General features: G+C 54.9%; 1 protein-coding gene across 3 annotated transcripts in view; it reads left to right on the top strand.

Annotated features, from left to right (window-relative positions):
- Positions 1-23557, top strand: part of FBLN2 (fibulin 2) — a 90169-nt gene that overhangs the window by 16028 nt on the left and 50584 nt on the right. For 2 of the 3 annotated variants that reach the window (XM_011983617.1, XM_011983619.1), the window contains exon 2: positions 8452-9765. In XM_011983617.1, coding sequence (XP_011839007.1) covers positions 8493-9765 — 1273 coding nt within the window. In that variant the 5' untranslated portion in view covers positions 8452-8492. Of the gene's footprint in view, positions 1-6873; positions 7215-8451; positions 9766-23557 lie in introns of those variants that run through there. The other variant, XM_011983618.1, reaches the window with a different exon arrangement.

Consider the following 23557-nt stretch of genomic DNA (forward strand, 5'->3'; position numbering starts at 1 on the left):
TCTAGCTCTACTTTCTCGGCCAGACAGACCTGTTCAGATCCCCACAGCTTTTACGATTTATGTGGCCTTGGACAGATCATTTACTCTGTCTGGGCCTCAGTTTCCTCATTTGTAGGTGTTAAATGGTTAAGGAAAATAAATATCCCTGGAAACTCGCAGTCCAGTGATTGGCATTGTGTTGGCACTGAGGAAGTGATAGTTAGACACAAACTTGATTAACTGCTAAAATTCCTGCTTAATGCTTTGTGCCAAGAACAAGTTTATTTTTCCCCAGTGAACTAGATGACTTCCTCTTATCAGAGAAGGAGCACCAGGTCACCCTCTAATTTCCCTTTTGGCCTTGGCTGCCAGGAAGCATACTGCTAAGGGGAGGTCTCAGGAGCAGCCCTTATTTCCTGTCCATCTTCAGTGCAGTTCTTCTTCCTTTTCTTCTCCCTGTTCTTTCTTTATTTACGTTTGGCTCTGCAGTGCATGTATGTGATTATTGTCTTTTATTTTGGTAAAATATACGTAACATGAAGTTTACTTTTTTTTTTTTTCTGACGGAGTCTTGCTCTGTTGCCCGGGCTGGAGTGCAGTGGAGCGATCTTGGCTCACTGCAACCTCCACCTCCTGGGTTCAAGCAATTCTCATGCCTCAGCCTCCCGAGTAGCTGGAATTATAGGTACATGCCACCACACTTGGCTAGTTTTTGTATTTTTAGTAGAGATGGGGTTTCACCATGTTGGCCAGGATGGCCTCGATCTCCTGACCTTGTGATCTGCCCGCCTTGGCCTCCCAAAGTGCTGGAATTGCAGGCTGTGCCTGGCTGAAATTTACCATTTTAACCTTTTTAAGTGCACAGCTCAGTGGCATTATGGAAATTCACATTGTTGTGCAACCATTACCACTATCTATTTGCAGAACTTTTTCATTATCCTGAACAGAAACTCTGTCCCCATTAAGCAGAAACTCCTCCTGCTTCCCACCTCCAGTCCCTGGACCCACCATTCTACTTTCTGTCTCTGAATTTGATGACTGGAATCACACAGGATTTGTCCTTTGGTATCTGGCTTATTCACTAGCATGGTGTCCTCAGGGTTCATCTGTGTTGCAGCGTGGGTCAGAATGCCCCTCCTGTTAAGGCTGATAGTGTTCCATTGTATGGAATATTTTGTTTATCCATCCATCCATTGATGGTCACTTGGGTTGATCCGTGTCACTCGACTATATCATGAATAACAGTGTAGTGAACTTGGATGTGCCAATATTATTTTTTAAAAAATTACTTTCTGGGCCTCAGGTGGTCTCAGGCCCACTTATAAATTAAGGGTAGATTTTTGGACAGTTTCTAGGACCAGGCTGTCTTGCCTGCCTCTGCCTAGTGTGTGTCTGTGTGTCTGTGTGTCTGTGCTCAGTAAACTCCATGGCCACTGTGGGTGCCCACCCAGGTCTCTCACCTGGTGGTGCACGTGTCTCCCAGTGGCCACAGGTGCTGGCTGCTGATGGCTCACACCTGTGCCTTCTCCAGCCACCTGCCCTTTGCTGGCAGGTGTCACTTCCCCATGAGGTGCCTGGGAGGTCACTCTCCATGGTCTTTGGCCAGTGACTGACATGCCTCTGAGTGGGATGAGACCGGGGTGCCCCCCACACTGCATGGCTTCTCGTGGGTCTCTGGACTCCAGCTGAGATGCAGCCTTGCCCAGCTCCCCCTGGCTCTGCCTGCTTTCCTTTGCCCTTCTCCTGAGAGCTCTCCCCCGACAGACCATGCCCTCAAGCGTCCCTGCCTTGGACTCTGCTTCTGCGGAGCCCAGTCTAAGACAGGGTGCAGCTCACATATCCCTCTGAGCACTGTGGGTCTTGCATTACTGTGGGTGTTGGGTTGGACTCTGACGCAGCTGACCTACTGAGACTGACTACACCATGTGGCTAGGGGTGGTCTCCTTGGAAGAGGGCGAGAACTCCCAGCATCTACCACATACAGAAGAGGAAGGTCCTAACCTAGGAAACCAAGCTATTCTGGAGGTGACCCTGGGGTGGGATGGTTGGAGGGGCAGGAGCTCCCACCTCATCCAGGCCTCTCTCCTCCTGGTGTGGTCAAGAGACGCTCTGGCCTTGGAGTGTTCAGGCTGGTAGAGATGACCCAGGGAGCCCAATGATGCCAGTTTGAAGGGAGTGTGGATCCCAATTAGTCCAGGGAAACCCTATTGCTGGGCCCCACAGCTTCATTGTCAGATGTCCTGACATTAGTTATCATCTTGAATTAATTATCAGTGGATAATATTGGCAGCTAATTTAAAAAGCACCGTGTGGGCCCCACAAACGCATCTGTGTGTGGACAGGCTGGGGATCTTGTTTGTGCCTGCTCTCTGCTTGGACTTGGGCCCGGGGGCAGCCGTGTGGGCGGAGCCACTGGGCCAGGTGGTACTGATTCCGGGTTTCTTTGTCACTGTCTTGTCTGTGAGTGTGTTGTGTGTTTATTTCCCTGCTGTCATCCTCAGCTGTTTGCAAGTCCCAGTGTTTTGATATAGCTGCTTATTAGTTTTTAAAAGAGATCCCCTGCAAATATTTAAAAAATTTTAAAGCCATACCGGCACCAACCTGAGACTTCGTTCTTATCTATAGTTGCCTGGTCAAATGGAGGTTGCCCAGTTAAGTTGGAATTTCAGATAAGTGACGGATGTATCCCAAATACTGTACAGGACATCTTTAAATGCTAGACAGTTTTCCAGCATTTCTCTGAAATGCCTGTGCACATCCCAGATCTATATTTGCTGGATCTCATCAGAGCCAGAAGGGTCAGCACTGGAGGCGAGAAGACCTTTCCTTCCTGATCCAGTGTCATATCCTATGGCCTGTGTAGCCACTAAGGTGGGACCCCACTTTCCACAGTGGCGGCACTGGAGATGTCCCCCCCCAGTTGACCTTGACCTTCCATTGTCCTTGCCAGCCCAGAGAGGTTTCATCTGGGGCCTGCTGTGGGTGAATGTGGAGGTTAATTTATCTAAGGAAGCAGTGTTGCTTTACTATAGGATGTGTGTTTGTTTTTGTGGTAGGTTGGGGCCCTTCTCTGGATAGCAGAGTGAAGAGCTTGTGGCCAGGTGAGAGAGGCAGCTGGGGCCTGAGCCACATCCTGAGGCACTTCTGCCTCTGATGTGCCAGAGCCCTCCCACCCCATTCTGACTGCACCAGGTGCCTTGTGGGGACTGGGCAGGTCTCCAGGGGGCTCACACTGTGTGCTGAGTCACCTGTCCCTGCTGGACACTCCCTGGGGAAGACCCTGGCTGAATGTCTCCCCGCTCCCACACTGCCCTGTGCACGTTCAAGTGACGGCCCTGAGTGCGTCACCCCAGGTGTGAACCCTGCTGCCACTTTAGAATACCCTGGTCCCCCAACCCACAGCAGGGATTTGATCAACAAAGACCAAAGCTGTGGTAGCCCCACCCACCGCTGGTCCTGTCTGGAGCCTGCTCTTGTGTCTCCACTCCAGCGGCAAAGCCTTGCTCACAGTGCTGGGTGCACTCCCAGATGCTAAGTGCTGAGTGCCACTTCATAGTAGCTTGACATCCTCATTGTCACCTAAATGCCCATTGTCGTTTTGGCTCTTCCTATGAAGAATGGGCTGCCAAACACAGAGGAATGGCTAGGCGCATTCCTCTGTATTTGTGATCCCAGCTTGTGATCACACGCTTGTGATGCCAGCACTCTGGGAGATGAGACAGGGCGATTGCTTGAGCCTAGGAGTTTGAGACCAGTCTGGGCAGCAGAGCAAGATCCTGTTTCCTGCCTATTTTTTAATGCCATGATTTATATTACACACATGATGATATGTAAAGCATGCATCCTTTAAAAATGCCAACAGTTGCCAACCCTCACCCCTCCTAGGGGTACAGCCTGAGGCCAGCCTGGACAGTGACTGGCCTGGTGTCCTCCACCTGCCAACCTTTCCGGTCCCCAGATGGCAGCCCGGTGACCACCAGGGCCATGTGGACCCGGTACAGCCTTCTCTGAGTCGCACACTGGGCGTCAGAAGCACAGGGTCATGGAGTGCATGTGCTGAATTCTCCCATGAGTACTACCTTGCAGAGAGGTTGCTCCAGGTGACACTTCGGCCGGTGGCATAAGAATGATAATAACACCACTCTGCTAGTGTTTGCCTTCCTGATGGGTGCAAGGGAGAGACTGCAGTGGTTTTACTTTGCATCTTGCTGGTTTCTGCGTCCCCACCCGGGAGGGCTGGCTTGCTGTAGTGTGACTGCCTGGCAGGCCACCACATTCTGTCCCAGGGGCTTTGTTTGCTGGCCGGGCTCTGACTGCTGGGACTGCCCCCCACAGGGAGGTCAGGCCTCCTTCCCCACCCCATCTCCAGGGGTTTCTCTTTTCAGGTTGGTGAGGGGTGGGGGCTGTCTGCAGAGGCTGGGGCTGTGAGTAAACTCAGTTGGAGCTCCCAGGAGGGGCATGTTTAATTCTGTGACCCTGCAGTGTAGAGACTGTGCCCTCCTACTTCTCTCTTGTACGAGTGTCCCCCAGCCCTGCCTGCTTATTTCCGGTGATAGGGAGCTCCCTCCTGCCCAACAGCCTGGTCTGTCCCTGCCCTGGAGGGAGCGTTCTCCACTTGAAGCTGACATCTGCCATCTCTTCCATGCCCCCACCTCCCGCCCCACACATACACGTTCCATTGGGAACAACTGTGGAGGTGTGAGGACAGTGGGGTCTGCTTTTCTCCCAGGTGAGCCACCCCACGTGGGCCACTCCCTCTCCACACATCCCAGATAGTCCTTTCCCCTCCTGAGTGGACAACCTTCAGGCAGCACTAGGGTACTCTGAGCTGCATGCATTTGGGGGGGCCCAGACGACATGGGGAACCTGGGAGCTCACACCCCATGTGATATCTCAGGGTGGCCAGAGCTCTGTGGCTTGAAACAGGAGTTGGAAACCTGAATTTTTATGTGAACGTTTTCAATTTATGCATGCTGGTAACCAATTTAAAATGAGAAACCCACTGTGTGGGCCAAACAAAATGCACTTGTGGGCCAGAGAATGCTGGTGGGCCCCTGACCATGACCTGAGGTGTGGTTGAACATGTTCACTGTGTGGATGCAGAACCAGGGCTCAGAGAGGGCAAGGGCCGTGCCTAGGGTTGCGCAGTAGATGTGGAGAATGTAGAGTCAGGCTTGGGCCTGATGTTCTTTATGATTGCCCTGGGCCTGGAGTGGGGAGATGGGCAAGCCTGAGGTTTGGAATTGCTTGAGCATGGACAGAATGTGATGCTGGTCACCCAGGAGGCCAAGGGGCCAGGCCACCCTGGGGGCTGTGCCAGTGAGCAGAGCAAGGGGACAGACTTGGTGGACCAGGTGGTGGGGCAGGGTGGGCTGGGCAGGAAGTTCCTCTGAAAGAAATTCTAGGACAGCCCTGTGTCCTGTGGCCAGGGTACTGTCCTCTCAGGACGCAATGTTCATGCCTGGGTGTGTGATGCACTGGAAGGCAGGAGGGCAGGGAGCTTGGGTCGCAGTTCACCAGAGATTTCCTTTTGTTTTGAGACGGGGTCTCACTCTGTTGTCCAGGATGGAGTGCAGTGGCACGATCTCGACTCACTACAAGCTCCACCTCCGGGGTTCAAGCAGTTCTTCTGCCTCAGCCTCCCGAGTTGCTGGGATTACAGGTGCTTGCCATCATGCCTAGCTAATTTTTATATTTCTGGTAGAGATTGGGTTTCACCATGTTGACCAGGTGTTGAACTCCTGACCTCAAGTGGTCCACCTGTCTTGGCCTCCCAAGTGCTGGGATTACAGGTGTGAGCCACCTCGCCTGGCCAAAGATTTTCTTTCCTAAAAGGCACTGTCAGCTGGCATGGTGGCTCATGCCTGTAATCCCAGCACTGTAGGAAGCTGAGGTGGGAGGATCACTTGAAGTCAAGAGTTCAAGACCAACCTGGGCAACACAGTGAGACCCCTGTTAAAGAAAAAAATTAGCTGGGTGTAGTGGTGTGTACCTGTAGTTCCACCTACTCAGAAGGCTGAGGTGGGAAGATGGCTTGAGCTCGGGAGGTTGAGGCTGCAATGAGCTATGATCACACAACTGTGCTCTAGCCTGGAAAACAGAGTGAGACCCTGCCTCTAAAAACAAACACAGAAAGGAACTGTTGAGAGTGGACCTGAGGACCTCTCCCTTGCAGTCTGGAGGGCCCTTGCTTTTGCTGACTGGAATTAAAGGCCCTGATTCTCCCAGGGGCCCACTCCTAATGTCAGTGGCTTTACAGAGTTCTCCAGTCTCCTGAGGTGGCATCTCAGTGTGAGGGCAGGGGCGTCAGCCCTCAAGGCCCCAAAGGCTCCGTGGTACTCCCCTGGCCCTGAACCTGGTCTGGGCATGGGCTTCTATCTCCCTGCCTGTCCATGGACCTCCACCGCAGCCTTCCCTGCCTCAGTCACACAGCTCCCCCTTCCAGGTGCTCCTGGACTTCTCTCTTCTGTCCACTGCATCCTATCCATCAGCAAATCCTGTGGGTCCTACCTTCAGAATAGATCCCCTGTGCCACTGACTCCTGCTGTCTTCGCTCACTGCCCTGGGCTCTCTCACCTGCTCCCTGCTGGCTCCCCTGCAGTAGGCAGCTGGGTGGGTCCCTTGCACTGGAGAGTCCCAGCCTCTAGCACTTGCAGGCACACCCAGAGGCCCTCACAGCAGGCCGTAAGCCCATTGCTCCGCAGTTACCTCTGTTGTGCTGGCATGGCTCAGCCCTAGCGGCCCTCTCTGTCCCTCACCTGCCTGCGGCTGGTCTGGCCTCAACCCCTTGGCCCTGCCATTCCCTGCCTGACGCCCTCCTCAGAGAAGCCCTCCTCTTCCACCAGGCTGACGCAGGCTCCCCCGACACTGCCATGGACACTGCCGCGTCTCCTTGATTCCCTTTGTTTATGTCATCGTGGGGCTCGTGCCTGCCTGGCGTTCAGTTCTCTACAGATCTGCTCTTGGGTTTATTATCTGCCCCTCCACCTCTGAGGGTGTCAGTGCTGGGAGGATGCTGGGAACCTGTCTTGCTGGTTGATAAACCCCCAGTTCCTAGAGGGGCTGGGCACAGAGGAGGCGTTCCTTCAGAGATGGGGCCAGCCTGGGGACCACTGCTGTGGCGATGAGCCCCATTGTCCCTCTGTCACTGCCTTGTGGGGTTGGGCTTTAGGCTGGGAGTCGGAGAAGGAGCTCTTGCCTGTGACTTTGGGGAGCAAGCTGTCTAGAAGAGGCAGGCATGGCCACTGGGTCACAAGTGGGGCTACAGGCACTAGGGACTTGGGCCAGGGTGGAGGAGGGAGGAGGCATGAGGATTGGTGAAAAGGTGGCATTTGAGTGGCTTGTGCAAGATGAAAGAAGAGATCCCTTGGGGAAGTTCAGGCCTAAGGGCCCGTGGGAGGGTCAGGTTGGGATGGCTCCTGTAGGGCCTTGAATGCCAGGCTCAGCTGGGAATCCAGACCTTTCCTTGCTGACCATGGGAAACTGGGGCAGGCTGTGGGGCCGTGGCACGTTGGGGCCAGCTACCATCAGACCAGACTGGGTTCCCTGGGAAGGGGGAGGAGTGGAGTCAGGGTGGGCAGGGAGGTGGCGGGGCTGTTCCAGTGCAGACCGGAGGTGAGGCTGGAGCGGAGACAGGGCCTAGAGACGGAAGGAAGGGTAGAGACCGTGGGGAGGGAGTGGAGATGGATTGCAGGGAGAATGGACATGACTGGGGGAGTTGGAGGGGTGTTAGGGACAGCAAGGCATCAGGATGCATTTGCCAGTGCTACTGGGGAGGGGGACAGGAGCATCCCCTGGGGCTAAGCCTGCAGTCCCGGGGGTCTCACAGGGGTGTTCCTGAGTCCTAGGGTCTGCGGGCTGGGGCTATAGTGGGGGTCTTGTTCTTGCCCAGCATTTCCCCACTGACCATATTTTCTGGCCAGCAGCTGTGGTGCGTGGCTGGGGACTGAGTCAGGGATCTGGGCAGGGATTGGTCGGGTGTGTGCATGGGACTGTGTGTGTGAGGCTGCCCAGGGTGTGTACTGGCACATGGGCATGCTGTGGGTGAGACAGTGTGTGTGTCTGCGTGGAGGGTTTTGGGGCATGTTGCTTAATGTGCCCTGGTGAGTGCAACCGAGTGGGTGTGGGGCTGTGCATGCGTGTGTGTGTGGGCACGAGGGCTCACTCAGAGGGTCTGCCTCAGAATGCAGGTGAGGGTGGAGGGTTGAGTGGCCCAGCAAACACACGTGGGGCTGTCAGCAACTCCAGGTCAACACCTGTGGCAGCCAGTGACTGCACACTCATTTGTCTGTGATCTGCCCCACGTGTGACAGAGCCTGTGTGGGGGGTGGGGAGGCAGTCCTTAGTGTGCTCCTGGGGATGAGGGCATGCGTGTGAGGTGGCTGAGGCTGGGCCCTCTGCCCATGTGTGTGCCGGTGTGCACTCTGTGTGCGCACACCCAGTACTGACAGGCTTCCTTTCCGATTCCCCCAGGGTCTTGCAGGAGAGGGGACCGTCCTGGGCTGACCTGGACCATGGTGCTGCTCTGGGAGCCTGCAGGAGCCTGGCTTGCACTAGGCCTGGCCCTGGCCCTGGGCCCCAGCATGGCTGCAGCTGCCCCTCGGCAGGACTGCACGGGCGTGGAGTGCCCACCGCTGGAGAACTGCATTGAGGAGGCGCTGGAGCCGGGTGCCTGCTGCGCCACGTGTGTGCAGCAGGGCTGTGCCTGCGAGGGCTACCAGTACTACGACTGCCTGCAGGGTGGCTTCGTGCGCGGTCGCGTGCCTGCTGGTCAGTCCTATTTTGTGGACTTCGGCAGCACTGAATGCTCCTGCCCACCAGGCGGCGGCAAGATCAGCTGCCAGTTCATGCTGTGCCCGGAGCTGCCGCCCAACTGCATCGAGGCTGTAGTGGTGGCTGACAGCTGCCCACAGTGCGGCCAGGTGGGCTGCGTCCACGCGGGCCGCAAGTATGCAGCTGGCCACACTGTTCACCTGCCGCCCTGCCGGGCCTGCCACTGCCCTGACGCCGGCGGAGAGCTCATCTGCTACCAGCTCCCCGGTTGCCACGGGAACTTCTCAGATGCCGAGGAGGGTGACCCCGAGCGACACTACGAAGACCCCTACAGCTATGACCAGGAGGTGGCCGAGGTGGAAGCAGCAGCAGCCCTGGGGGGTGAGGTCCAGGCAGGCGCAGGGGGCCCCCCAGCTGCTCTGGGAGGTGGGAGTCAGCCACTGTCCACCATCCAGGCACCCCCCTGGCCAGCTGCCCTCCCCAGGCCCACAGCAGCCGCTGCCCTGGGTCCCCCAGCCCCAGTGCAGGCCAAAGCTAGGAGAGTGACTGAGGACAGTGAGGAAGAAGAAGAGGAGGAGGAGGAGAGAGAGGAAATGGCTGTCACCGAGCAGCTGGCAGCAGGTGGCCACAGGGGGCTGGATGGGCTGCCCACTACAGCCCCAGCTGGACCCAGTCTTCCCATCCAGGAGGAGAGGGCAGAAGCTGGGGCAAGGCCCGAAGAGAACCTCATCCCGGATGCACAAGCCACGTCTCGCAGCAGTGGGCTGGAGGGCATGACGCCTGCACCGGGCCCGGGCAAGGCCGCTCTCATCCCGACTCAGGCCATGCCTGGCTCTCCCAGGGACCCAGTCAAGCCCAGCCCCCACACCATCCTGTCCACACCACTGCCTGATGCAGCCTGGATCCCACCCACCCGGGAAGTGCCCAGGAAACCGCAGGTTCTGCCCCATTCCCACGTGGAGGAGGACATAGACCCCAACTCTGTCCATTCTGTCCCCAGAGGCAGCCCTGAAGGTAAGACCCTGTCCTGGTTCCTTCAGGGCACTTTGTGTGGGAAGGGCAGCCTCGGGCTCTGGCCACTGCCCCAGGTCTCTGCCTGGGACTGGGCATGCTGGATCTGTGGGGCCAGGCCTAGGGCGGCCAGCCTAGGCCCTTGATGTGGGCAGGAGGCTGTGAGAGTGCACCTTCTCCCAGGCCCAGCTCTTGGGATGGGGTGGGTGGGTGGGAGTGGGGTTCCTGTTGTGGGAGGTGCTGGGCCCTCTGGTAGGGCTGTGGTTGTGGTCAAGGGTCCAGAAGGTGCACATCTTCAGAGCTGGGGGCCCTGAGAAGGGTTCCTGCCTCAGCCCGATAGGCCCCCGCGTGCCCTGGCAGGAAATGTGAAGGGCGGTCTCAGCTGCCCCAGTGGCTGGCCTGTGACCTAGGAGCCTAGCATGGCCACCTCTGCCAATTTTTCAACAAATGTCAGCCAGAAAGCTGAATTTTATGTGACGTCTTCCCATTTCTAAGTGTCTGCAGCAAATTCTAACCTCATAAGCATGTGTTGTAGAAGGAAGTGAACTCGTGGACAGAGGCAAGGTGGGTGGGCCATTTGAGCAGGGCCGCTGGCCGTGCTGGGCCAGTGGAGTTGGTGGGGCCACACCAGCTGTACCCTCACTCTATGGAGGCCCCTCTCCAAGCTGGGCAGGCAGCTTCCGGTCAGTCCTTCCAGCAGCACTGAGTGCTTACAACCATGTACGCTGTTTCACCAGCGAGGCAACTGGGGTTTGCGGTGGTGCTGGAGGCTCAGGTGACACAACCAGTGAGCAGTGGGCCTGGAAGGCCCTGGAGCCTGACCGTATATCCTATATCCTCCAAGCCACCTGACACAGAGTTCAACACACTCCATTGGGCACATCAGAGCAGGCAGCCAGGACCAGGGCACCCAGGCTTCAGATGGGGACCGGCCTGAGGCTGTGCAGAGGCTGGTAGGCAGCCCAGGCCTCTTCCTGCCTATCCATGCCTGCTCCCAGCAGGTCCTCCATAGCCCAGCACAATCAGACACCCCATTAGAAGACCCCATGGGCTGCGGTGAGGAAGGGAAGGGTCCGCTGAGCCTACCTAAGAGCCATCCTCAAAGGGCTCTGCTGCTAAACAGGGGCCACAGCCCCCATGAGGCTGACCCCTTCCTGCTCACTTTAGGAGCCTTGAACTTCTGCAGGGGATGATTCTGTCGCATCAGCTGGGGGCTTGCAGATCCGGAAACCTGGTCTAACTTCCATGGGACCCTGGGGTGATGCTCCTAAGATCCCACCCATGTTTGAAACCCCTGCGGGCCCACACTGGAGAGGAGAGGCTTCAGGAGTCCTCTAGCAAACAGGTTAATCTGGGCAGATAACCCTGTGCTGCCACAGCCTGGGCAATCTGGGGGCTTCACAGACCCGTGGACATTGGAAAGGCCCAGCGTTCCCTCAGTGTGAGACGGGACAGCCCCGCACCTGGAGGGAGCGCCTCAAACACAAATCAGATCATGCCATCCTCTGTCCTATATGGCTCCCTCCTGCCCCTCCCCAGCCTCTTCTCACAACAGTCAGAGCTTCCTTTCAATCAAGTTCAATTCCCTCTGGCTACAGAGCCTTTACACGTGCTGTTTCCCCTGCCTGAAGCACCCCCTTCTCACCACTGCCCACTTACCACCTCATCCTCCACATTGCAGCTCAAGTGGAAGCTCAAGGCTCCCTCCAGGGAGCCTTCCCTGACCCCCAGGAGGAGTCAGATCCCCTGAGTGAGGCTCACCACTTCACTCCTCAGCTCATATCACTGCTCAGAACATCACACCTCTGTGACTGCTGGGGTCCTTATCTCCCCGTCAAAGACCCAAGCTCCTCAAGGGCAGGGTCTCTGCTGGGTTTTGCCCAATCTGTACATTCAGCATCTGTCCGGCTCCTGTGCACATGCTGGGCACTCAAAAACCACTGTCAGAGGTTGGGCCGGGTGTGGTGGCTGACGCCTGTAATCCCAGCACTTTGGGAGGCCGAGGTGGGTGGATCACCTGAAGTCAGGAGTTCGAGACCAGCCTGGGCAACTTGGTGAAACCCCATCTCTACTAAAAATACAAAATTAGTCTGGCGTGGTGGCAGGCGCCTGCCATCCCATCTACTTGGGAGGCTGAAGCAGGAGAATCACCACCTGGAAGACAGAGGTTGCATGAACCAAGATCGTGCCATTGCACTCCAGCCTAGGTGACAAGAGTGAAACTCAAAAACAAAAACAAAAACAAAACAAAAAAAGAAACAACTGTCAGAGAGTGAAGAGCTGAAGAAGGCAGAAGAGAAGCCTGCTTCCACCACTTTCTGCCCTTGTGTCCACAGGCGGTGGCCTGAGCTCCCTGTAGCCCACTCTCCACTCCTATAAACTAAGAGGGCTGTTGTGAGGAGTACGGGGCTCGGTAATCACAGAGTGCTGAGCACGGTGCCTAACAGGGTCACAGTGTTGCGGGATGTCTGCAGTCGACAGCAGCAGTCATTTGAGTTTTAGCGTTTCCCTGTTAGCCAGAGCATCACGGCATTCAGATACTCCTGCCCTGCAGAACCTGCTTGTGTAAGGCCCCGAGGAAGGGGCCCCTTTCCTGCCATGCATTCCTGGGGCCACAGGCTGTGCTGAGGCCTTCTGCAGGTCAGGGGCTTTCCCCAGCTGCTCTGGGAACCTCCAACCTCCTGAGGGCCACCCTGCCCCAGGGTTCCTCCATGTGGTCCTCCATTGTGCCAGCCCTGCAGAAAAGCTGCCCTCACAAAGCCCCTTGAGTGACAACAGACGTCAGACTCCTTCTCCCCAGCCCAGGGAGCTGGGCATGTGGCTTCCATTAGGCCACATCTGGACATGCTCAGAGGCAGGGACGTCCTGGCCGAGGCAGTCTGGATCCCTGGCAGGGCTCCAGCTCAAAGACAGGACCCCCAGCCCAGCCAGGCCTGGGGCACTGGCTGGAAACCCCTTCTCTAGGCCCCAGGGCTGCCATGGCAACGTGGCTGGAGGGGTCACTTCCGGCCCCATTACCTCTCTTTCTGCAGGGCCCAGGGCTGAGCAGGGCAAAGCCACCTCCCCAGCTTCTCCTCACCAAGGGCTCCTCCATCATTTAGATCCCTCAAGGCCTCCCCCAACAACAGCAGCCAGGGGCTCTAAGGTCCAAACCCCACTTAGTCCAGGAGGCTCAGCTGGGCAGCCTGATCCCCCACCTGCTGGGCTTCCGTCTCCCACCCCTCCCATGCTGCATACACATGGCTGTGACCAGGGATAAACCTGCCTGTGTACATCTCTGTAACGCCCTCCTCCCCCATTAGACCGTAAACGAGGGCGAGGTTGCGCCTGCCTTGCTCACTGTCGCAGCCTTGGCTCAGTGAGGGTGCTCTGTAAATATCTGTTGAAGATATCAGCGGGTGGGCTGAGGACAGATGGTGACTAATCATCGTCACATTTCTAATTACTCAGCAAGTCCTCAGCTGAGCGTTGAACACGAATTAGCTCATTTAATCCTCAAAGCAGCCGCATGACGCAAGGACTTCCCTGCTGCTTACAGATGGAAAAACTGAGGCACAAAACCATAAGCCACATACTCAAATTCTGTGGGTTGTAGAGCCAGAGCCCATGAATTGGTGATGACGAGTGGGCCGTGGGTGGGCAGGAGGGTGAGAGATGGGGTGCAGGCGTGGATGTTTATCCGGCCAGGCCTGAGCTTCTGGGTCCCCTTTGAAATCATCCTCTGCCACTGGGTCCTTAAACCTTCCATTCCCTGTGCACCAAAAGCTGCAGCTGCCTGTCCCTGCCCTTATTCTGGTCTCTGGGCCTTTGCATGTGCTGGGTCCCCTGCCAGATCAGCGGTCAGACAAGACAAGGGGGACTTAGTTGGAGGCCTGTCAGCCAGCAGGCCTCATCAAAGCCCATACCCAAAAATCCATTTGAGAAAGCTCAGGGCAGAGGGGAAAACTGGGGCTCCTGAGAACAAAGCTGCTTTCCAGGATCCCACAGCCCAGACCAGAGAGGCCTTGGGCATTAAGAGGCAGGGTTGGGGGCTAGGGGTGGGGCTGCTTCTATTTCAGAAACCCTGGAAGCTACACTGTATGCACCACGCTCCTGAGCCTGGCTGCATGCCCTCCCTGGCACACGTGCACTTCATTACATACCCCACCTACAACATGCATGCTCCCCACCTCCCCCATCCCAGCCCGCCACCTCCCGCCTGTGACCTGGTGCTGCTAGCCACACCTCTTGGACTGTGCTCCACTGAGAATAGGGAGTGGAGCCTACCTCCCCAGCTTGGTGGGAGGATCAAATCACAGAAACAGGAGCCGGGCACCCAGGAGGTGCTTGGCGAGGGCGAGTTCTGTGCCCTGCCCACCGTAAGCAGGTTGGAAGCAGAGTTGGCAGGGGTGGCAGCCGGTGGGCCTGGAGGAACCCACAGAGACCCCAGTTTCACCCTCGTTGCATGTGAATGGACTTTGCACGTGATCCATGCCCAGCAAGTGCTGTGCGAGGCCTTGAGAGATGGGAAAATGGGATCCAAGCTGGTTAAGAGCCTTGCCCAAGGCCACTGCTATGGGCAGCAGAATGAGTGGATGGGAACACTGCTGACACTCCAGAGCCCCTCATGCCCATCCTTCAGGAAGCCTTCCCAGATATCCCATAGGCATGCCTTCCTCACAGCCCCCAACCTGTGAACCAAGTCCATACTCGTTCATCTCTGCCTCCCCAGGGATGCCAGGACATGCTCACAGTTGACACCTAATGAAGGTTGTAGAGTAAATGATATGGGATTGAACAAGACACAGGCATCCAGCTGTGGGGACAGATCTCTAGAAACCTCAGAAGGGAGACAGGGAGAAAGTAGAGCTGGAGCTGGGGGAGGGGCTGAGCAAAGGCACAAAGATTCAGGAAGGCTTCCCAGAGGAGGTGCTGTCTGAGCTGGCCAGGAACAGGTGTAAGCAAATGCTTGGAACAGAGGGGAGATGGTTCGGGGTGCTCAGAGGATGTCAGGAGAACTAGGGTGAGGAGGAATTACTGAGAGAAAGGGTGGTCAGGGGGATCCCCCCCAGTTTACTCATTTATCCACCCAATATTTGTAGAACTCCAACTGTGTGCAGAGCCTGCTAGAGGCCCTTGGACTCTGCAGAGAATATGATAGGTATGGTCCCCACCCTCACCTCACAGTGCTGACATTCTGTTGGGGAAGAAAACAGTAAACAAGTCCATGGGAGTTGCCTGCTGTAATGTCAGGTATTGCTAAGAGAAAGCAGGGTGAGGCCGTGTGTGGTGGCTCACACTTGTAATCCCAGCACCTTGGCAGGCCAAGGTAGGTGGATGGATCACCTGAGGTCAGGAGTTCAAGACCAGCCTGGCCAACATGGTGAAACCCCTGTCTCTACTAAAAATACAAAAATTAGCCAGGCATGGTGGTAGGCGCCTGTAATCTCAGCTACTCAGGAGGCTGAGGCAGGAGAATCGCTTGAACCCAGGAGGCAGAGGTTGCAGTGAGCCGAGATTGTGCCACCATACTCCAACCTGGGCGACAGAGTGAGACTCTGTCTCAAAAAAAAAAAAAGAAAAAAAATTAAAGCACGGTGAGAGGAAGGGTAGGTGGACGCGGGACCTACCCTTGGGGTGGTGACCTGAGCAGAGAGCTGAAAGGAGGGGAGGAGCAAGCCACTTGGACACCTGGCAGAGGGAGCAGCGAGTGCAAAGGCCCCAGGGCAGGAAGGTGCCCGGACAGGAGGTCAGTGGAGCTGAGATAAGTAGGGGAGAGGAAGGGAGATAGGGGATCTGGGAGGTCACTGGGGCAGGCTGTCCAGGGCCTGTGGCCACCATGAGGACTTTGGCTTCTACTCTGAGTGAGGTGAGAGCTACAGCAGGGTGTTGAGCAGAGAGGAGTGACACTGGCCAACTTATGTGTTAACAGGATCCCTGGCTAGGAGGAGTGGCAGAGTTGGTACAGGGCCCTCACAAGGAGCTCCCGAAAGGGAACACATCCTCTCTTGTCAACACAGAGACCCAGAGCACAGCTGTGCCTAGAGGCTCTGTTGGAGAGGATGGGAGCAGGTGGCTGCCCTGGGTCCACAGAGCTCCGAGGCTGGACAGGTGCCCTGCATTTGCTGGGGGCCCCTCCAGGCCAGTTCCCCAGGTCTCGTTGCCACCAGCCCTGGCTGGCGGCTGGGTTCAGGCCCTCTGCTTGGGGGCATCTGTCAGAAGCAGCAAGTTTCATCCTGTGACAACCTGGAGATACTCCACGTGGACATCCCATTTCATGGAGGAGAAACTCTCATCTTGGGGCTGTGGCGGGGAGCCCCAGTCTCCCAGTGGAGGAGGAGGGCTTGTGGTTCCCATGGGGGACCTAGAGGTACAAGTGGGTCTGGGTGGCTGGTAACTGGGGGCTCCCTGTGTTTGTCTGCCTGGGCAAAATGTGTGCATTTCACAGCTGGACCTAACCCATCTTGAGGGTCCGGGGCCAAGGCTAGGCCTGTGGTGGGTTTCTTTATTTTAATTTTTGAAACTAACTCTGTGGGTTTATGCAAATAAAACCACTTTATTGAGATATTATTTGCATGCCATAAAGTCCCTCTTTGAGGGAGCAGAATCTAGTGGGTTTTAGTGGATTCGGAGTTGTGCAGACATCCCCAGAATCTAATCTCAGAGCATTGTCATCGCTCCAGAAAGACACCCACATCCTGTAGCAGTCACTTTCCATTCCCTCCTTCTCCCAGTCACTGGCAGCCAGGAATTTCCCTTCTGAGTCTATGGATTTGCATATTCTGGATACCCCTGGACTCTCTGGGAATCTTGCACTATGTGGTTTCTTGTATGTGACTCTTTCATTTAGCACAATGTTTTCAGGGTCCATTCATGTGGTAGCATGTGTCATTAATTCCTTTTCATGGTTGAATAATGTATGAATATACCACATTTCAAAAATCTGTTCATCTGTTGATGGACATTGTTCTTCCAACTTTTTGGTATCATGAGTAATGTAGCTATTCATATTCATGTGTAAGTTTTTTTATGGACACATGTTTTCCTTCATCTTGGGAACATATCTAGGAGTGGCATTGCTGGGCCACATGGTAACTCTGTGTTTAACCCTTAGAAGAACTACCAGACTGAGGCCAGGTGCGGTGGCTCACGCCTGTAATCCCAGCACTTTGGGAGGCCGAGGCAGGCAGATCGCTTGAGGTCGGAAGTTCAAGACCAGCCTGACCAACCTGGAGAAACCCTGTCTCTACTAAAAATAAAAAATTAGCCGGGTGTGGTGGCACATGCCTGTAATCCCAGCTACTCTGGAGGCTGAGGCAGGAGAATCGCTTGAACCTAGGAGGTGGAGGTTGCGGTGAGCCACAATTGCACCGTTGCACTCCAGCCTGGGCAACGAGAGCAAAACTCTGTCTCAAAAAAATAAAATAAGAACTATCAGACTGTTTTCCAAAGTGACTGCACCATTTTACATTCCCACCAGCAGTGCACAAGGGTTCCAGTTTCTCTACCTCCTCACCAGTTGTTATAGCCATCCTAGTGTGTATGAAATAGCGTCTCATCGTGGTTTAGATTGCAGTTCCCTGATGACTAATGATGCCGAGCATGTGTTCATGAGATTGCTCTAGAAACTTCTAGAATACACAAGCACACATCCCATTAGCCTCAAAGTGATGACATCATCACACTGTCATGTAGTCTCTGGAGAACTCCACTATACACTGTGCTCTGGGGGAGAGTGTATGAAGAAGGTAACCAATGTTCTAATGTTATTACAAACATAATTTTGACCTTATGGATCTCTGAAAGGGTCTTGGAGACCCTATAGGGCCAGGACCACACTTGAGAACCACTGGTCAGTGCAACTACAAGCATGTAGGTGCGTGCACGTATTTTTCACAAGATACAGGATGCACAGCGTTCTGTTCTATGCCTTTTTCAAATAACTATGGATATTGGAGCTTTTCCCTGTCATTGCATGGAAAGTCCCCTTTCTGTGTTTGACGGCCGCAATGCCCCACAGCATGCAGACCCCATCTTGATTTACCAGTTCCCTTACTGATGGATATTCAGGTTGGTTCCAGTCTTTTGCTCTTAAAAAGTGATGCTGCTGTGAGCATCTCTATAGCATGCCCCACTGTGGAATTGTGAGGTCAATGTGTCTGCGCTTTTTTTCTTTGTATGCTGTTCATTGACACATAACCACTAGAACCTGTCAGACGCACACAACACACCTATGGAGCTGACCATCTGCTCATGAGACAAGACCAGCCCCTAGGAAGCCTCCTTTGTGCCCCTCCTAGGAAACCACTTTTCTTGACTTATAATGGCAGAGGTTAGTTTTCCTGCTCTTAAACTTTTATAAATGAACAGACTGTGCTGTCGCGTGTATCGGCAAGGGAGTCTTTTTGATTGTTGCGTAATGTTCCATTGTAGGGATTGACCCTGCCTAGGTTGTTCCCTGGCTGGGGGCATTGGGGTTGTTTCCAGTGGAGGCCGTGAGCTTTCTCTGCCAGAGCCCTGGTCCTTATGCCTGTGCATTTCTGTTGAGAGGTGCTGGCTGGCTCAGCTCTAGGAGGTACGGATGTATTTTTATAGCCCTGGTAGATGTTGTTCGTTTGTTCGCCCTGGAGGGTGTACTGGATTTCACTTACACCTGCAGTGCATAAGAATGTCTCTTTCCTCATTCTATTCATGCAACAAATATTTATTGAGTGCCTCTCTCACTGTTGCAGGTACGGGGGAGACAGGGTGAGCAAAACAGACAAGACTGGAGCTGCCACTCGTGGGGTGGGGATTCACACAGTCAAAATGAACATCTGAAATCTGGCACGTTAGATGGTGAAAGTGCTAAAGAGGAAATTCAGCAGGTTCTGGACTTTGCCATTCTGAGAGGTGGGGGGCAGCCTCTCCTAGTGGTTTTAGTTTGTGCGTAGCTCTCCACCCACCTCGTCTGAGGGTCCCCCAGTGAGTCTCCCTGGTCACACTCCCACCAACACTGCTGTGGGGTGGCCTTCCTGCCATTCTCACCAAACCAATGTTAGTCTTTCCTCCTTGGACACACCTCAGTCATGGTATAAATGACCCATTGTCACCATAATGCAAGTGAGGCAACCATAGCACCTCCGTAGCACACGCAGTGCACATTTATTATTGCTCCCAAGTCCACAGGCCAGTTGGGCAGTCCTGCTGACGTAGCCAGGCGTGGCTGACATCAGCTGGGCCTGAGCATGTGTCTGTGATCTCCTGGCAGCTGAGCTGGTCCGGGATGGCCTCAGCCAGGATGGCTCATGTCTGTGCCACGTGGTCTCCAGCTGGTTAGCTCTGGTGTGTTCTCATTGTGGGAACAAGAGAAAGATTAGAAACACACAGGTGTTTTAATTTAGGATCTTGAAGCTGGAGAGCAGTCCTTCAATTATTAAGATAGTTTGAGATTTTATTACTTCCTGGGAGGTACGTGGTGCACCTGGGGGCCACACACACAGGGAAGTCGGAGCACAAGGCTGGGGCGGAGGGGGAGGTGCGGGGAGAGGTGTGGGCCTGGGGCACTGGCTTTCACTGGGGTCCAGGGTGGGGAACATGAAAGTCTGGTAGTTGTTGGGCAGTTTAAAGCAAGCAGGCCTGAGATTTGAAACAAACCAATGCAAAGTCCTTTCCTGGATGGATGCGTTATTTTGGAATCCTGCTGGCCTGGAGGCCAAGTGTGGGTTTGGGGCGAGAGCTCTCTGGGCTGAAGCAGAGGAAAGACAGCAGGAATTTATCCTCTAAGTTACATGGCCAGTCAGACATGGAGGCTGAGGTAGTACGCGTGCGGTAAACCTCAACACCCACGGGCTCTTGCACCTGGGCTCGGAACTAGCTGGGCCACTGCTTTTGCCACATTGTGTTGTCAGCCAGTTAGGAGGCCAGCCCAGGGTCAAGGCTCCTGGCCACGAGAGTCACTGCAGAGTACCGCTGCCATGGTGGGGATTAAGGAGGGGGAGAATGCAGGCGGTCAGTCCAGTGGGTGCCCCATGCCTGAGCACCAAGCCCCAGACCCCGTGCCGGTGCTTTACATGCCTCATCTTATTTAGTTCCCATAGTGACCCTACAGCAAAGGGATTACGAGTCCCTTCCCACTGTGGTGTCAACCTGTGCCTGGCCACGGCCTAGGGCAAGGAAGTGTTGAGCCCAGCTCTGAACCCAGATCGGTTGATGTAAAAGGCATCTCTGTATTTTCTGCCTGGGTCCTGGCACAGGGCTCCCCAGGTTGGAGGCTGGCTCTACCCCTCACTAGCTGTGTGACCTCGGGCAAATTGCCTAACTATCCTGGGCCTCAAGATTTCTCACCCGTAAAAGGGGCTTACTGATGGCTCCCTCCCAGAGCTGTGTTCTCAGTGGGAAGAACGCCTGCGGTGGACACCAGGTGCAGGGGAGGCCTGCCACAAAGCAGAGCTCCACTCATGGCTGGCATCCTGGATGCTGTGGTTCCAAGTCCTGAGGCCCTGCTGGGAGGGTGGCGGTCTCTGAGCCCTGGGCTGCATCCTGTTCACGCACCCAGGCCAAGGCCGCAGATGCGGCTTTCCTGAGGCTGAACCATGCCTGGGAGTCCTTGGCCTCCTGAGCCTTCCAGAATCCTGGGGGCCTGAGTGAGCTGGAGTTCAGGATCTGTGCTGCGGGTTTCCCTGCGGGCAGTGTCAGCATTCTCTACCTGCCAGCACCTCCTCTAGGCTAGGCCAGGCTGTGCACCTCTAGGACCTCTGGCCTGCAGCGTCTGGGGCTTTGAGGGGAAGCTTCTGGTTGAGATCAGAATTGTGTGGGCTGGGGCTCTGGTGGGACCTCCACCCCCTTGTCCACTCCTAGGCCTCCATGCTGGTAAAGTGGGCTTGGGGCCAAGTTGAAGTGAGATTGAGCCTGCTTTGGCCCTCAGAGAGTGAATTCCTGCCTGTGCCGCTCCTGGCTGTGTGACCTCAGGCAAGTGACTCACCCTCTCTGAGCCTCAGTTTCTGCATCTGTACAATGGGGTGGTCCTGTTAGTCTCAGGATTACTGAGAGGAGCAGGCGGGCTAACGGCAGCCAGCACCGAGTGCTGCTCCCTGCCTCTTCCTGCCAGAAGTTCTGCAGGAACTGGGGTGGTGAGGGAGGGATGAGAAGAGGGCTTTGTGTTTTTGTTTCTTCAGACAGATGTAGATGTGTATCTTCTGGTGGCCAGAAGTTGTCCCCTCTGGCAAAAGAGCAGAGGGGCCAGGCCTGGTGGGGTTGGGCAGGGGCTGTTCAACTGCTGTGTTTGCCACTCCAGCTGCCTACAGATGTGCAGCAGCGTGTTCCTCAGTGGCTGTCTCCCTCCCATGCTGCCCTCTTGTTTTGGCCTCTGCCAACTGCGTCAGCAAATGCGCGAGCTGCGAGACCCCTCCTTCAGCCACACAGCCTGGCTGCGGGGCTGGCTTCCCACAGACAAGGGGAGGGGCACCCTTCTCTACTGAGTCTGCATGTGGGGCCCTCTTCGTCACCCTCACAGGTCACCCTGCATCAGTGGAGCATTTATTATGTGCCAGGCACTGTGTTCATCACTGGACACGTATCAGTCCATTATGCGTCATGACCCCCTGTGAGGGGATGTCATCATTTTGTCCGTTTTGTAGACAAGGTGACTGAGGCCCAGACAGGTTAAGTGAATTGTCCAAGTTTCCTGAAACCAGTGAAGTAGATGTTTGCAAACCCCTGACATGGCCCTCTCCACCAGGCACTTCCACCTCCTGCCTGCTGCCTCCCTGAGTTTGCCTGGCTGCCCAGCATGAGCAGGCATTTCCCTGTTGTGGGCAGACGAGGCTTCAGGACTCTGGATGGCTGGCCCTTGAGGGGCAAAGGTGAGCCCAGGGCAAGCTGGCAGGCCTCAGGCTCCGCACTCACCCCCCACCTCCAACCCTTCAGGCTTCTCCCTGGTATCTGCCTGGTCAAGATCTAGGCGGGTGGACCTGGTGGGGCTGTGGTTTCAAGTATAGTCAAGGGCCACATAAGGACGTTTTGGTCAGTGATGGACCCCATATATGACGCTGGGATTAGCAGGTAGGCAAGCCTGCTCGGCACAGAGGGCCCAGAACCTGGGGGTGGGGGAGTGGGGAGAGAGGGAGTAAGAGGCTTTCTCTCCTGCTTCCAGCCCTGCCCTCTCACCTGCCCCCCTCACCCTTTGGGTGCCGGGGATTCAGTGGGAACCACAAAGGTGAAGACCCTTAGGGATGAGGGTCCCTGCTGTCACTCCAGCAGCCAGCCTTTAGAATGCATATGATGGAGAAGCAGCACTAGACGTCTGGGAGTGAAACAGCTTGTGGGAAAGTAGGGGCCGTGGGGACCAGAGACTGTACCTAGAACACAAGGACAGTCACTCCTGCTATTGCCCTGGGGCTGTGGAGGCCCGCGATGGCCCAAAATTTTGGGTTTTCTGCAAGAAGCCTGGGATATGGAACTTCATATGACAGCTCCCAATTTGTAAATATTAGCAATTCGTTCACATATTTTTAAAGCACCCGGAAAGTACGCTACAGGCACCTGCTTGCTGCCGTAACTTGGACTCTCCCTCTGCCACCCCTCATGACACCACTAGGATGACACAGAGGCCCAGGACTGGGTGAGGAGCCGCAAGCTCCGCGTAATGACATTTCCATCAATGATGTACTCCATATGTGATAGTCCCATATGATTACGGTGAAGCTGAAGGAGCTGAAAAATGCCTTTTGCCTAGTGACAGCGTAGCCATTATTCGTGTTTGTAGTGATGCTGGTATAAACAAACCTACTGCACTGCCAACAGTATAAAAGCCTAGCACACGGGCTGGGCGTGGTTGCTTATGCCTGTAACCCCAGCACTTTGGGAGGCCAAGGCAGGAGAATCACTTGAATCCAGGAGGCGGAGGTTGCAGTGAGCCAAGATTGCGCCATTGCACTCCAGCCTGGGCAACAAGAATGAAACTCTGTCTCAAAAAAACAAAACAAAACAAAAAGCCTAGCATGTGTAGTTAGTTACAGTGTGCATCATACTTGATAATGAATGTCTGTGTTAGCAGTTTATGTATTTACTATATTTTTGTTGTTATTTTGGTAGGCCTAGGGCACTACTGTGCACTAGTGTGTTATTTGGCTTTCTACTTATTTAAAAAATAGTTAACTATAAAACAGCCTCTGGCAGGTCCTTTGGGAGGTATCCAGGAGAAGGCATTGCTATCATGGGAGATGACAGCTCCATGCATGTTACTGCCTCTTAAGACTTCCCAGTGGGATAAGATGTGGAGGTGGAAGGCAGTGATATTGATGATCCTGACCCTGTGGAGGCCTAGGCTAGTATGTGTGTTTATGTCTTAGTTTCTTTTTTCTTTTTTTGAGATGGATTCTCGCTCTTGTTGCCTAGGCTGGAGTGCAGTGGTGTGATCTCAGCTCACTGCAACCTCCATCTCTCGGGTTCAAGCAATTCTTCTGCCTCAGCTTCCTGAGTAGCTGGGATTACAGGTGCCCACCACCACGCCAGGCTAATTTTTGTATTTTTAGTAGAGACGGGGTTATACCATGTTGGTCAGGCTGGTCTCGAACTCCTGACCTCGTGATCTGCCCGCCTCAGCCTCCCAAAGTGCTAGGATTACAGGAGTGAGCCACCGCACCCGGCCTACGTCTTAGTTTTTAAGAAAAAAGTTTTAAAAGTAAAAAAAAAAAAAAAAAAAAAAAATTAAAAATAGGCTGGGTGCGGTGTTTCATGCATGTAATCCCAGCACTTTGGGAGGCTGAGGAGGGCGGATCACCTGAGGTCAGGAGTTTGAGACCAGCCTGGCCAACATGGTGAAACCCTGTCTCTA

The sequence above is a fragment of the Mandrillus leucophaeus genome, unplaced genomic scaffold, assembly GCF_000951045.1.
Source record: "Mandrillus leucophaeus isolate KB7577 unplaced genomic scaffold, Mleu.le_1.0 Scaffold252, whole genome shotgun sequence".
Taxonomy (NCBI): domain Eukaryota; kingdom Metazoa; phylum Chordata; class Mammalia; order Primates; family Cercopithecidae; genus Mandrillus; species Mandrillus leucophaeus.